The sequence below is a fragment of the Citrus clementina genome, unplaced genomic scaffold (assembly GCF_000493195.1).
Source record: "Citrus clementina cultivar Clemenules unplaced genomic scaffold, Citrus_clementina_v1.0 scaffold_7, whole genome shotgun sequence".
Classification (NCBI taxonomy): domain Eukaryota; kingdom Viridiplantae; phylum Streptophyta; class Magnoliopsida; order Sapindales; family Rutaceae; genus Citrus; species Citrus x clementina.
The window spans coordinates 7,357,130-7,371,545 of NW_006262075.1; the positions used below are offsets into that span (position 1 = coordinate 7,357,130).

The 14,416-nt window shown below is 44.1% G+C and overlaps 2 protein-coding genes across 3 annotated transcripts; one reads left to right on the plus strand and one right to left on the minus strand.

Annotated features, from left to right (window-relative positions):
- Positions 1-533: 533 nt before the first annotated feature.
- Positions 534-3,876, minus strand: LOC112096709 (probable disease resistance protein At1g58602). The gene is made up of 2 exons (XM_024180073.1): positions 792-3,876; positions 534-693 (listed from the first exon to the last, which is right to left on the minus strand). The coding sequence occupies exons 1-2, from the start codon at positions 3,798-3,800 to the stop codon at positions 679-681; spliced, it is 3,024 nt and encodes a 1,007-aa protein (XP_024035841.1). The 5' UTR covers positions 3,801-3,876; the 3' UTR covers positions 534-678.
- A 1,886-nt stretch (positions 3,877-5,762) lies between these two features.
- LOC18036616 lies at positions 5,763-9,310 on the plus strand. Of its 2 annotated transcripts, none has more exons than XM_006426651.2 (3): positions 5,763-5,940; positions 6,458-8,751; positions 8,899-9,310. In XM_006426651.2, exons 1-3 carry the CDS (start codon positions 5,928-5,930, stop codon positions 9,109-9,111), a joined length of 2,520 nt encoding a protein of 839 aa, XP_006426714.2. In that variant the 5' UTR covers positions 5,763-5,927; the 3' UTR covers positions 9,112-9,310. The 2 variants fall into 2 exon arrangements, with proteins under 2 accessions (XP_006426714.2, XP_006426713.1); XM_006426650.2 differs by having other exon boundaries at positions 6,461-8,751.
- The last annotated feature ends 5,106 nt before the right edge of the window (positions 9,311-14,416 follow it).

The window sequence follows — 14,416 nt, forward strand, 5'->3', positions numbered from 1 at the left end:
ACATCAGCCGTGTGAATAGCTTTTGGTGGTGACTTTGACAGCTGTGAGGCGACGAGGCGACAAGGAACAAGCACCGGCGAGTGCGAACAAGCAGCGGTGGAAGCGGCATGCGAAGGACCAGGCAGGCTGCAGGAAGCAGAAGAAGCTTCGCGACGGCAAGTGCATTTGTTAATAAAAGCTGAAATATGGAAACAATCCAATTGCTGGGAAATGGGCTGTCAAATGCATTTTCCGTTTCTTTATTTTCGTAAAACGCAAAATGTTCAGCCAAGAACGGTACCAAACGCATAGAGCCAACTTGAAATTAACTAGGCGAATTGGAGTTACTAAGGATGCGTTTGGGATTGAAGTGCCGTAACTTTTAAGTTACAACTGATGTGAAAAAAAAACTATAACTATGAAATAAAAGTAAAAAATCATAACAATATACCTTCTAAGCTATAGTAGATAATGTTTATCAAAGATTTTAGTGCGTCCAACCTCAATCCCAAACGCATCCTAACATAATTGAAGACTAATCCAAAACAAACAAAACTGCAGCAGATAAGTATCATTAGCCTAATTTGACTGCAAGCAATGCTTACTGAGGCCGAAGGAATGATCCATTAGCTCTGTTAATTCCTTCCCACTTGCAGCAAGAGCAAACATCTCAAGAAGCATGGGTACCCCTAATAATAATCAGTAATGATCCTCCTGCATTAAAAAAGAAAGTGTTACTTAAACTGGAAATTTAATATATGCGTGTGCGCGCGCGCGCCCCGGTGTGTGTATATATTAATTATCATGCATACCTGTGAAGAGGAAGACCATTGATTCATTCTTACATAAACATTTATACCTAAGACTCGTTCAATGTCCGCAACGGATCCAAAAGTTGATGGCATATTTGTCAATAAGAATTCTCTCAAGGAGCTGGTAACGTGTTTCAACCCTGTTGGAAGTACAAGATAGCCACAGCTCCTGATTTCTAATTGTCTAAGGCAAGGCATGGCTCCTTCTTTAATCCTCCATTGGCGCAGCCTATTCAGCTTCCACAGTTTCAAAACTAGGAGCTTAGGAAATTCGCCAGAGGAACATGACATTTCTTCACCCATATAAGACCCACCGAAAAGCCTCAGGATTTTCAGCTGCCTCAACCGTCCTAGTATTGGCATTGGATCGTACTCTAGCCTCAACTGCGACAGAGTTAGAGTCACCACGTTTGGAGGAAAGGACCGATCACCAATTACTGAATTTGGAGGTAAATGTCCTGACAAATACAGCTTCTGTAGCTTGTAATGCTCGGCCATTTCCAATAATGGGAGGTACGAAGGAGTTTCACATATCAACTTTAACGAATGAAGCTCAGACAGCTGAAGAACAGAACCAATTATTTCCTTTTTCAGGGACGTGGATGTTGTTGAGCTGCATTTCAGCCCCAGCTTTCTAAGAGATGTCAATCTTCGGAAGTAGTCTAATGATTGAACTTCGTCTGCTTTGATGCATAACCCCCACAAAGTTTGCAGGCTGGTTTCCCACTTTACAAACTGAGGGTGTCTGAATACATTGGTTGCCAAAAAAATCCAGTTCAGATAGAGATGTCTCGATGGCCAGAAGGCATAGGGCAAACGCTGTACCTTGGTGTGACTCACATCCAATGTCGCTAAACAAAATAATATGGGCGTAGAATCTGGAAGTGAATCTATAAAAGTTGATCTCAGGCCTAGGTACTCTAAGAATGGCAGTCGTCCTAGTGCATTATTATTGGTCAACATAGGTTTGTATACGCCTTCAAGATCAAGCACCTTCAGCATTCCTAATCTTCTTTTGGAGATACACTTGCCAAGTATTATACCAATTTGTTTCGCAGGAGTGCCGCGTATCCGGCTGTCAAAAACTAGGTAAGAATGGAGGCGCCAACTGAGAAGAGATGAATAGGGAAAGCTGTTGCTGCCTAGGTTGGCTGCAAGCCGTCGAACTGCAAACTTTGGTAAACTTTTGGCGGATGAATTGAGTCGTTGAGGATGATGATGATGATACAAGAATCCTATATCCTCTGCTTTTGGACGGAGGATATCATATAGAACTCCAGGCATGCAACATGTCTTCGGGCTTCCATCTAATCTCCATCTTATTACTTGAATCATGTGTCTAGTGACAAGTTCTTCAAGGTACATCTCAGCCAAATCTTCCTCAGAGGTGATCAAATCTAAATCCGGGGGCGCGAATCCTTCAGCACACCAAAGATGAATCAACCTCCTCACAGGAATTTCATACTCTCTGGGGAATAGCCCCATATAAAGGATACATGGCTTAACCTGCGCAGGAAGGTCTTGATAGCATAAGGCTACTAAGTTGTCTCCATTTGCACGCTCAATGACTTTTGACCACTCTTCATAACTTGGTTGTTTGGTAGATAGCAGACCAGCCAGCAGGACTACTCGTAATGGTAAACCATCACAAATGTTCAGGATTTGCTTCTTGAGTTTAATCAGCTCTGAAGATCTAGATTGCAAGACATCTTCTGCTATACGTGCTTTCTTCAAAAACAATTCCCAGCTCTCATTGTTGCCTAATCCAGGAACATGAAGAGTTGAAAATGCGGCTCCAAGTGGTTCAACAAAATCTTCTGTGGAACTAGTGGTTATGATTATTTTGCCACACTGAGTAAAGGAACAAAGTTTGCCGAGGAAAGAATCCCAAACTTGAGATTTCTGGTGCTCGGCATTCTCCATCACAATTAGAAACGTTGAATCGTCTAAAGCTTGAGTGATTCTCCACATCAATTCCTCTGCCGAAAGTGTTGCTTCCACCTTCAACAAGGATTCATCGATTTGTTTTAGTATGTCAGCCAAGACATCTCTATCTTCCACCATACTCATGATGGGTATATGAACCCAGGCTCGTTTGGTAAAATGGCGCTTCACATAAACTCTATTGTAAACAATTCTTGCTAAAGTTGTTTTTCCCGAGCCTGCCTTGCCAATCAGTGCAATAACTTGAGTAGTAGTAGTAGTAGTACTAGAAGACTGACACCGACCGCTTTCTTCTTCTTCATTGGACAGAGCATCACCGCCGCCCTCTTGTTCTGGGATTGGCAGCTCTGTAATCTCTTCACCGCTCGATCGAGCATATTCGTATCCATCCACGATCTTTTTAGTGGACACATCAGCATCATTAATGCCGTGGTGTTCTGGAATTAACACATGTAGCAACTCCTTCACTTGTCGTTCCAGACCTAAAACGTCTGTCTCGTCTTCTGCACAAAAATAATCTGAAATTCTTGCCCAACGCTGCTGCTGACTTCTATGGGTACTGTAGCCTCCTTGGTAAGGGCTAAAACTTGGGCCAGTATCGTTGACCTCGACCAGTTGCTGCTGATGCTCATAGGAGGAGGAGGAGGAGGAGGAGGAGCCCCTGATTTCGAGTTCGCGCTTGAATTTGTTCATCCCGAAGCTGAATAAAGACCGTAAACGTAAATTCTCAAAGCTTGAGAAAGGGAAAGTAGTGACCGTAAGAATGGTTACCCAGACAGGGTCAATTCTCCACATCTGGCACACTTCCTCTCTTATGGCCAAGCTGTTGATGGCATCCTGTGCAGAGTAAAACGCTTGCATAAAACGGGCTTCATCATCAGCGGCCTCTCCTCCTGCTGAGGAATCCAAGCATGGCTTCTTGTTCTTGATCAACAATTGGAGACTTTCAATAGCTTTCAGTACTCGTTTTTGAGTCCACGAACTTATCGTTGCTCCTTCGTCTGCAGCAGGGAACAGAGTTTTAAGTTTCACTATCAAAAGGGACACTGAAGCTTCAGCATCCATGGATTAGAAACCAGGCCAATCAATAAAATAAAACAAAATTACGTGTTTTAAGCTGTATTTCAGAGAAGAAAATTGATGATCTCATGTATGAATGAAAATAGAAGAAGAAGAAGATATAATTTCCCCGTGAAGAGTTTTATTTTCAATTTTTTCACTTGAGTAACATCATTAACTTATCACTTTCACTTAAAAAGTTATCTACAGTTTCTGCTTGCCTTTGTGGCTTTTTAAATTTGGACAAATAATACTGCCGAGTTGTTAAAGGTGCGTTTGGTTTTTGGCTGTTCAAAACAAACATTATTTTACATTTATGTGCATTGTGCGCACATACTTCCATTTATTCTTCGTCTTTATCTCTATCTTTTCTCTATGGCCATTAGCCAATGTGTTTAAAATCTATTGGAAATCTATCATTATCACTTATCAACCCTAAACCCTAAGAAATTATTAAAGTATAGAACAAAAACCGAAGTGAATTAGTGATCATCATTTTCTCAACCACAAGTTTTTTTTTTTGGCTTGATAATTTATTTACCCACTAAGATATTTTCATAAAAGACTTTTTAACCTTTTTTTTCCCCTTATATTTTTTTTTCATCTCTTGGATGAGACTCAATCGGAATTTGACTGTACAGATTCCGACATACAATCATTATATTATCATTATTAGTTAATTATTGTTATTTGTCATCATCGTTGGCTTACAAATTGCCCCTTATTTAATTAATTATTTGCAATGATTTTTTGCATTTGATGTTCATTCTTGTCACCTTCCCCATTCATTTCTCACTATTTCAATATTTATTTATTATCAGTTTCAAAAAGAAAAAATGAATATTCATATTTATTTGTTTATTTTCTAGTTTAATTATTGTTCTTTCTGCTGAAACGTTCCCACGTTTTTAATGCTATATGATGAATTGAGGAGAGAGTAGTTTGATGAGATGTAGTGAAAAAATTGTGCACAAAGCGGCTTTCAGCAGTTCTTAGCAACTGCTAGAGATACTTATCCATCTAATGCAATGAACATGACTGGGGCTTTGATTGTAAAGAATTGGAATCATCATCGAACTGGAAAATTCAGTATAATCTGTGAATTAACACATGTAGCAACTCCTTCACTTGTCGTTCCAGACCTAAAACGTCTGTCTCGTCTTCTGCACAAAAATAATCTGAAATTCTTGCCCAGCGCTGCTGCTGCTGCTGACTTCTATGGGTACTGTAGCCTCCTTGGTAAGGGCTCAAACTTGGGCCAGTATCGTTGACCTCGACCAGTTGCTGCTGATGCTCATAGGAGAAGGAGGAGGAGGAGGAGCCCCTGATTTCGAGTTCGCGCTTGAATTTGTTCATCCCGAAGCTGAATAAAGACCGTAAACGTAAATTCTCAAAGCTTGAGAAAAGGGAAAGTAGTGACCGTAAGAATGGTTACCCAGACAGGTTCAATTCTCCACATCTGGCACACTTCCTCTCTTATGGCCAAGCTGTTGATGGCATCCTGTGCAGAGTAAAACGCTTGCATAAAACGGGCTTCATCATCAGCGGCCTCTCCTCCTGCGGAGGAATCCAAGCACGGCTTCTTGTTCTTGATCAACAATTGGAGACTTTCAATAGCTTTCAGTACTCGTTTTTGAGTCCACGAACTTATCGTTGCTCCTTCGTCTGCAGCAGGGAACAGAGTTTTAAGTTTCACCATCAAAAGGGACACTGAAGCTTCAGCATCCATGGATTAGAAACCAGGCCAATCAATAAAATAAAACAAAATTACGTGTTTTAACTTTTAAGCTGTATTTCCCCGTGGAGAGTTTTATTTTCAATTTTTTTCGAATTATTCTTAAAGCAAAGGGACTCTGCAAGTGGCCGACACTTTTTGTTTTGTTTTTACGTGGCGGGGGTGGATAAAAAGTAACAAATTTTCTCTCACAACAGCGACAACGCTGAATAAAATATTTTTCCATGCTCAAAAGCGATGCCGTATGTTATGTAAAAACAAAAATAACCATTCAATTTTTTTCCCACAGCGAAGAAAGAAAATCCAAAATACCTCTGCTCTCGTTCTCTCACAATTAGGCACTGCAACTTGGTTAACAGGGGGATGCATGCTGGATATATCTGGAAGCAATATCACCAATGATTCCGACAAGTATGTATCTGCTTCTTTCCTTCTTTTTTCTTGATAACACTGCAAGAAAACTATGGAATCTACAAGAGTGAGTCAACGGGAAAAGAATCGGTTGATAATTTCAATATGATTGCCATTATTTCTGTTGGTGCAATTCGCGTTGTGTACCTCGTTATTTGGTCATTGATTTGGCTTCTCTGGTCTAATCTTGTAAGTTAGAAGAAACTGTTTTGCAGTTATCTACTCATTGAGGTGTTGGGTTAGCAAAATTGTTTAACATGACATAACATTACAAGAAAATTTTGAATTGAATCCTTACATCTCTTATCTAACATGAAATGTTTGAATGCTTTCTTGTCTTTCTTTCCATATCTCCAATGTTCGACTGCAACATTGGCATCTTTCTATTCATAAAGTGTTTTCAGCACTACTTTGAGATTTTCCCTTTTTCTTTTTAAATTTTATTTTTGGGTGCCTAGCCATCCAAACCCCTTGTTTTTCAATTCTAATGTGTACGTTTACATATCAAATTGATCAGTAGTTAGCGGTTTGATATATTCCAAGTATCAGAGGGCAGTAAGAGAGGTAGTTCCTCCAAAGCTGAGGAAACTATGGAAAGATTGGGATATTCGAGTGGCGGTTCTACTTAGCCTCACCCTGCAAATACTAGTAATCATTCTGGGTTCTCGCAGAAAGCACACTCGCAGGCTTTTAGTCAGAATTGTCGTATGGTCTGCCTACTTAGCTGCAGATGCCGTAGCAACTTTTGCCCTTGGTACACTTTCAAATAACCTCACAGATTTATATGACGACAAGACTAAATCTCAGGATCCAAACACTGAACTAATGGCATTCTGGGCACCATTTCTTCTTCTTCACATGGGCGGCCCGGACACCATTACTGCTTATTCCTTGGAAGATAATGAGCTGTGGTTGAGGCACTTTCTTGGACTGATTATGCAGACAGCGATTGCACTTTATGTCTTCTTAATGGCTTGGACAGGTTCCCGGCTTTCAATCCTAGCCATTCTAATGATTGTGGCAGGGTTTATCAAGTATGGAGAACGGACGTGGGCACTTCGATCAGCAAGTAGTGACAAACTTAGAGAGTCCACTTTCATTAATCGAGTTTCTGAATCCCAGCTCAGTGATGATTTCAAGAGTGAATTGGTTCGCAGGTCTGAAGAGGGATACATTGTGGGCGAGGACAGGTTCATTGAGGTTCCGTTACCAATTGATCTCTCAATCATCAATGAACATTCCGACATTTCTGAGGAAGGTAAATTGCTTACAGCGCATGGTTTACAAGAACTGACTAAGCGTCTTTTTGTAGATTCAGTACTCACCTCCAAAGATAGAGATACCACCCGAACAGTCTTCAGGAATATGTCTTCTGAAAATGCCTTCCAAGTTATTGAAATGGGTCTGGGGTTTATGTATGATTATTTTTATACCAAGGCTTCGCTACTCAATACTCCTTGGGGAGTTGCCCTGCGCATTGTCACTTCCTTTATCACTTGTTTATCATTGGCCCTATTCACTTTACTAGTTGACAGAAAAAAGTACTCAACTGTTGATATTTCAACAACATGGACACTGTTAGTAGTAGCTGTTATTCTAGAGATATACTCTGCTCTACTACTCCTTTCCTCTGATCGGTTTATCATTTGGTTGAGTATGCACAAGAGGGAAATTCAAATTACTTCCAGTTCCACCACCTTATTGCAATTAGGCACTACTAATTCCTTTATTAGTTCATTATTTCGGAGGCCTAGGTGGTCACATAGGATGTATCAGTTGAGTCTGCAAACCTTGTTCTTCAATGAGAAACCCCTTCCTTTCCTTGATATCCTAAAGCTGTTAAACACTGAGCATAAAATGCTGGAAAAGCTATGGTATTTATCTGACGATCTTCAAGTCTCCAAAGATTTGAAAAAATTGATCTTCCGCTACTTCAAGGAGAAAGTCGCTGAAGAGAAGTCAGCAAAGTTCCGAGAAAGCAGCAAGAGTTTTAGTAGCAGGTATTTTGTTATATTTCCTACTGCCAAAGGAGAAGTTTTTAATGATAAGTATTTTCATGTAGCTCCGAATTTTCAAGAATACTTTGGAAACAGCATTTTCTTCTGGCATTGTTTTACAGAAGCTTCTTACTGCATAGATCGAAGGGACATTGAAAAGCTAAATGTTTCACAGTACTGTGGATTAATCATGCAAATTTCTAGATACATGTTGTATTTGTTACTCCTGCATCCTTCTATGTTGCCAGTTGACGGAATTGATCCAATGAGCTTTCAGAAAACAGTTGACATGTATCGATATCAGTTAGGTCGTTATGATGTAAGATTGGAAATTGAACAAGAAATAAGAATGGAAGTTCAAGAAGAAACGAGAATGGAAGTTCTAGAAGAAATGAGGTCAGAAATTGTAGAAGAACTGAGATCCGAGGTTCTGAAAAGAATAAGAGCGGAAGCTCTGGACGAAATTTTAGCAAAATTTAAGGGGAAGGAATATGGTGCAGAACTTAAAGCGAAGCTTGAAGCAGAATACGAAGCAAAATTCAAAGCGAAAAACGAAGCAGAATTTGAAGCAAAACTTCAAGCAAAAATTCAAGCACTATTTCAACAAAGATTTGATGCAAAATGTGAACGGGAATTTGAAAAAAGATTCGAAGCGAAAATTCAAGCCAAAATTGAAGCAGAAACTGAAGCATCTAAGAGAGCATCAATTATAGCATCTGAAATAATATTGGCTGAGAGACCATTTGATTATAGTTTAAAATTGTTCGCGGAAGGATTTGTGACTGCAAAAAATATAAAAAGTGAAGGAGAAATGGTACGTTATTTATTTATTTTTAAATTTTGTTTTCTTTGATTAATAAACGTGTTCGTCGAAACTAATAATAACACCAAATATATTATTCATTAGCAACCAAAGTCTTTGCTGATTACGGCTGCGTGTTCATTTAATTATATGTGACAGGCTTTGATAGAGAAATGGAACACATTGGGATGCACTTGGTTGGAACTGTTGGCGCATGCAGCAAGAAAGTGTAAAGGGAGGGAGCACGGTCAACAGCTGAGGCGTGGTGGACAATTTCTCACACATGCATGGCTTCTCATGGCCTTTTTTGGCTTAACCGATCACTATCAGGTTTCGGAACCAAGAGAAATTGCCGGCCTCATTGCCAAATGACCCACTTCATCATTACCCTGTACAGTTAACTGCTGTTGCCAAATTATATACCATTAGGTCTTCACCTTGTTTATTTTATTTGATCGCATGAACTCCGGTGGCTCAAGTTTTTATTGTATGTCTTGGTTGTCCATTCATCCCCGGCCAATAACAGCTCTTTGTGACAATCAAATTGCTATCTATAAAATATTTGATAAAAACTTCTTGTTGTTGTATGAAAGTTAAACTTATTTAATTCACGAATTGTTTAATGAAAAAATTATAATGTTTTTAGTATTTTTGTTAAAATTATTATTGAAAAGTCATATTTACTATGTATTATTAATTTTTTATTTATTAGTTATGTTTGGGAGGGATACTGTTTGGGATAAATGCGTCGAAGGGACCAGGAATGACGAGCAGATATCTGATGGCGGAGTTCTGCGAACCGGTGTGTTCCGTTAAAGCCTGGTGCGTGGAAGAACAGGAACAGAAATATCTTGCTCGTCCAGGATGTTGTCATCCGCGAGGCCAATTTCCTATAAGGGGCATAAGGCCATTCCGGCTAGAGATCGAGAGGCGAGGAGACCCGGTCGACGGCAGTTGGCAAGACGCGCTCTCCAGCACGAGAATCTAGGCACAACGGCCACACTTTCCCCAGAACCGTGGCGTAACACGCAAGGTCTCACAGAACCATGACAGCCACACTTTCCCCAGAACCGTGGCGTAACACGCAAGGTCTCACAGAGCCATGGCAGCCACGCTTTCCCCTGAACCGTGGCGTAACACGCAAGGTCTCACAGAGCCATGGCAGCCACGCTTTCCCCTGAACCGTGGCGTAACACGCCAATCCGGTTTTTTGGCCCATAACGCAGCAGTGGGAGTCCCAGACCGGGGGGAAAAAGGGCGGAAGACTGAGATTCAGAGGAAGCCTATAAAAAGGTAGCCAACGAAGGTAAAAGGGTTGGCATTCTGGAGATTAGAAGAGAAAAAACCTAAAAAGAAGAGAAAACCACAAAAAAACGCCATAAGACCTGTGGCAAGCTTTTCCCGAACCTTCATATCTGACTTGAGCGTCGGAGGGTTTGCGCCGGGAAAACAACCGGCGTACTCTGACTTGTCTGTGTACGCAGGGACCTCTGGAGAAGAAGCCTGGCGAGGAGACCTCCTGGTCGTGACGAAGTTGATCGAGCAGAGATCCTGATCGCGGAACGAGGGGAACCGGAATCTCGCATCAACATTTTGGCGCCGTCTGTGGGGATTAGAGCAAAAAGCTTCTGCCGATAGCAAGAAGAGGGGTGGAGTAAGCGAAAAGCAATGGAGACAGGAGGAAGTAGTGCACAAGGGGGTGATATGAGGCTTAACGATTCCGTGACGCTGAGGGAGATAGTCAGTGAGGCACGGGAAAAAGTCATGTTCGACCGGATGGAACGGATGGAAAAGCAGATGGAGACCCTGACAACCATTCTGCATGAGCTACGGAGCGAGCGAAGGGTAACCCAAGAGGGAAGGGTGAGAGGCGGAGGAGTGGCACCAGGTCCCGATAGTGCGGGGAGAGGTCAAACCACAGGGAGATTTGGTGGTGAGAGGGGTAACGCACCTCTACGGGGAGAATTTCACAGAGAAAGAGAGCGGTCCCCGGCAAGACAAACTTGTGACGCGGACGACGGGGTGGTGAATGCAGAGGAAACCGAGTTGAGGCAACACTTGCAAGATGTAGAGCAGGAGCGGGATCAAGTTGCAGCACGTGACCCCGGTCGTGCAGGGCAGCTGGAGGAGGAAGTGCGCAGACTAGCGCAGATAATTGGCGATATGCAAGGGAGGAACAGAGCCCCTGGTTGGAGGATAATGCTGGACGGAGAATCACCGCTCTCAGCAGAGATCATGAGGGCAGTTATTCCGAGAGATTTCCGCCTCCCCGACCTCAGGTACGCGGGAAGAACTGACCCGCTGATGCACATAGAGCGCTTCAACGACATGACTGGGGTACAAGGATTATCTCAATCCCAAAGGTGCAGGGTGTTCCCGCTATCCCTTGAGGGACGTGCACGAGAATGGTACATGAAACTTCCTCGGGGCAGCGTTAAAACCTTCGAGCAGATGTGCCAGGAATTCGCGGAGCAGTTCAGTGGGGCGATGTCACCGGAAGATGACATGATGGAGCTGAAAAGCATGAAACAGGGGGAGCAAGAAACCCTTCGGGAATTCATCAAGAGGTTTCATCGGCTGTCCTCGACTTGGGAGCCTTCAACCACCCTCAGGCGTTAAGGGGATTGAAAGAAGGGGTGAAGATAGGAAGGCTGTGGTACAATTTGAGAAGCCCAGCTATTCAAACGTATGCGGCCGCATACGAACAGGCTAAAAGAGACATCGAGATTGAAGAGGAGAAGGCTGCACGGATCAAGACAGACCAGTTAGAAGGGTTGGGGAGGAGAGAGATGAAAGCATTACCAGGGAACGGGCTGATCAGGAGGAGGGACCACCAGGCCTCCGGTAGTGGGGGAGGAGGCAGGGTCACTGCTTACCAGCCTCATCAAAGGCCACCGCAGTATCAGCGCAGCAGGGCGCAACCTCCTCGTTCCCCAGCTAGGGAGCCTTGGAGAAGGCATGAGTTGGCATCTGGTGATCTTCATCAGCACCCCCACGGTAGCAGAGCGAGCAGACCAGAAGTACTTCCACCGCCCCCAACTCAGAGCGGGGCAAACAGAGGAAGAGCAGTGCACCTGATCGACCAGAACCCGGACTATGGGCGGTACACTTCCTTGAAGATGTCCCTGGATGAGGTGTACGAGGCCATAAAGGATCGAGGGCTGTTGCACCTCCCTACACCAATAACAAAGCTACCCAACAGGAGGAATAGAGGACGTTATTGTAAGTTCCATGGCACCCATGGCCATACCACAGCAGAGTGTAGAGATCTCAAGACCCAAGTCGAAGATCTGGTGAGAAATCGGTACCTGGACGAGTTTATGGATGGGACTTTCCCGACAGTGGCCACAACAGATGAAGGGGAGCAGAGTGATAGAATCTTGAGGCACGAGCAGCCCGCGGTAAGGGTGATAGCGGGGGGCCCAACGTTGGCCGGAGATTCAAACAGATCGAGAAAAAATTATGCTAAGTACGCCATGACCAGTAAAGAGGTACTCCTCAACACCCCAGCAGCCAAACGGGCAAGGGTCAGGCAAGTGCCAATCATATGGACGGATGAGGATGAGGAAGGGATCCTATACCCCCACGAGGATGCCTTAGTCATCAAGGCTACGGTCGCTAGCAAGAAGTTTGACCGGATACTGGTTGATACAGGGAGCTCAGTTGATGTGTTATTTAAGTCAACCCTGGAAGAGATGGGAATAGCCGACCGGAAGTTGGAACACACCAACACCTCCTTGAAGGGGTTCGGAGGAGGGAAGCTGGTTCCTCTGGGCGTGGTCGAACTACCTATCACAATTGGGAGCCCCCCGACAGAAAGAACAATGATACTGGACTTTGTCGTAGTGGAGGAGGAAGGTCCTTACCAGATGATCTTAGGTCGGCCGTTTTTAAGGATGAGCAAAGCGGTGTTGTCCAACCATTATCTGGCTCTGAAGTACCGGGTGAATGGGGTAGTAGGAGTGGTACGAGGAGACCAGAGGATCGCAAGAAGCTGCTACTCCTCGGCAGCAAGGGAGGCAATGCAGATAACATCCCTCGATACCCGAGTGGAAAACAAGACTGGCAGGTAAGAACCTGTAGAGGATCTGAAAACGGTAAGCATGGGACCAGAGAACCCGGGAAAGACGATCAGAATCTGGTCGAGACTGAAGGGAGAGCAAAAGCAGGAGTTGGTGAAATGCTTACGGGCTCATGCTGATGTGTTTGCCTGGACACATGAAGACATGCCAGGGATTGACCCTGAGGTAGCGTGTCATAAGCTGGCAATAAAGAAAGGTGCTCGGGCAGTAAGGCAGAAGAGAAGGTGCTTCAACCAGGAGAGGTATGAGGCTGTAAATGACGAGGTGGAGAAGCTCCTGAGAGCAGGGTTCATTCGGGAAGTCAGTTACCCAGAGTGGATATCAAATGTGGTGTTGGTAAAGAAGGCAAACGGCAAGTGGAGGATGTGTGTGGATTTCACAGACCTCAACAAGGCGTGCCCAAAAGACAGCTTCCCTTTACCAAGGATCGATCAGCTAGTAGATTCAACAGCTGGACATGGTCTGCTTAGCTTCATGGACGCATTCTCCGGATACAACCAGATCCCCATGTACGAGCAGGATGAGGAGGGCACGGCTTTCATCACTAACCAAGGTTTGTTCTGTTACAGGGTGATGCCATTCGGTCTCAAGAATGCTGGGGCCACCTATCAAAGGCTGGTGAACAAAATCTTTAAGCCGTTGATCGGAAAAACCATGGAGGTGTACGTGGATGACATGATCACCAAGTCCAAGATCCCGAAGGAACACGTCAGACACCTTGAGGAGACATTCGAGCTTTTGAGGAAGTATAAGATGAAGCTCAATCCGGAGAAGTGTGCTTTTGGGGTCGAGTCAGGGAAATTCCTGGGATTCATGGTGAGCCATAGGGGGATTGAAGCAAATCCCGAGAAAATCCAGGCGATTGTGCAAATGACGCCTCCTCGTAACCTGAAGGAGACACAGGGCCTCACGGGGAGGTTGGCGGCGTTGAGCAGATTCATATCCAAAGCTACAGACAAGTGTCAGCCATTCTTTCAAGTGATAAGGAGGGGAAAGAAAACAGAATGGACCCCAGAATGCGAGGAAGCCTTCCGGAACTTGAAACAATACTTGCAGCAAGCTCCGCTGCTGTCCACACCGAGGAACGGGGACAAGTTGTACCTGTATTTGGCGGTATCGGATCGGGCCGCCAGTTCTGTTCTGGTGAGAGAGGAAGAAGGAGTTCAGTATCCGATATACTACACCAGCAAGGCCCTGCTCGACGCGGAGACCAGATACCCACCGTTGGAGAAATGGGCACTTGCCCTTGTGGTTGCTGCTCGGAAGTTGAGGCCATATTTCCAAGCATTCCCGGTCTCGGTAATAACAAACCAGCCATTGCGTCAAATTCTGCACAAGCCAGATGCCTCTGGTCGGCTCGTCAAGTGGACTGTAGAGCTGAGCGAATTCGACATAGACTATAAACCCCGCGCGGCGATAAAGACCCAGGCAATGGCCGATTTCGTAGCTGAGTTCGCGGAGCCCGAAGTATGCTTGGATCAGCAAGATGCAGATATAGGCAACGACGAAACTCGAGTATGGCAGATATCTGTGGATGGGTCATCAGGAGAGCGCGGTTCAGGAGCAGGGATTGTCCTGGAAGGCCCAGAGGGGGA

Excerpts from the sequence above, each read along its gene's own strand:
- LOC18036616 (XM_006426651.2), top strand. Across the intron at positions 8,752-8,898 it reads TAAAAAGTGAAGGAGAAATG|GCTTTGATAGAGAAATGGAA; the intron begins GTACGTTATTTA and ends TATATGTGACAG.
- LOC112096709 (XM_024180073.1), bottom strand. The coding sequence starts at position 3,800 with ATGGATGCTGAAGCTTCAGTGTCCCTTTTGATAGTGAAACTTAAAACT.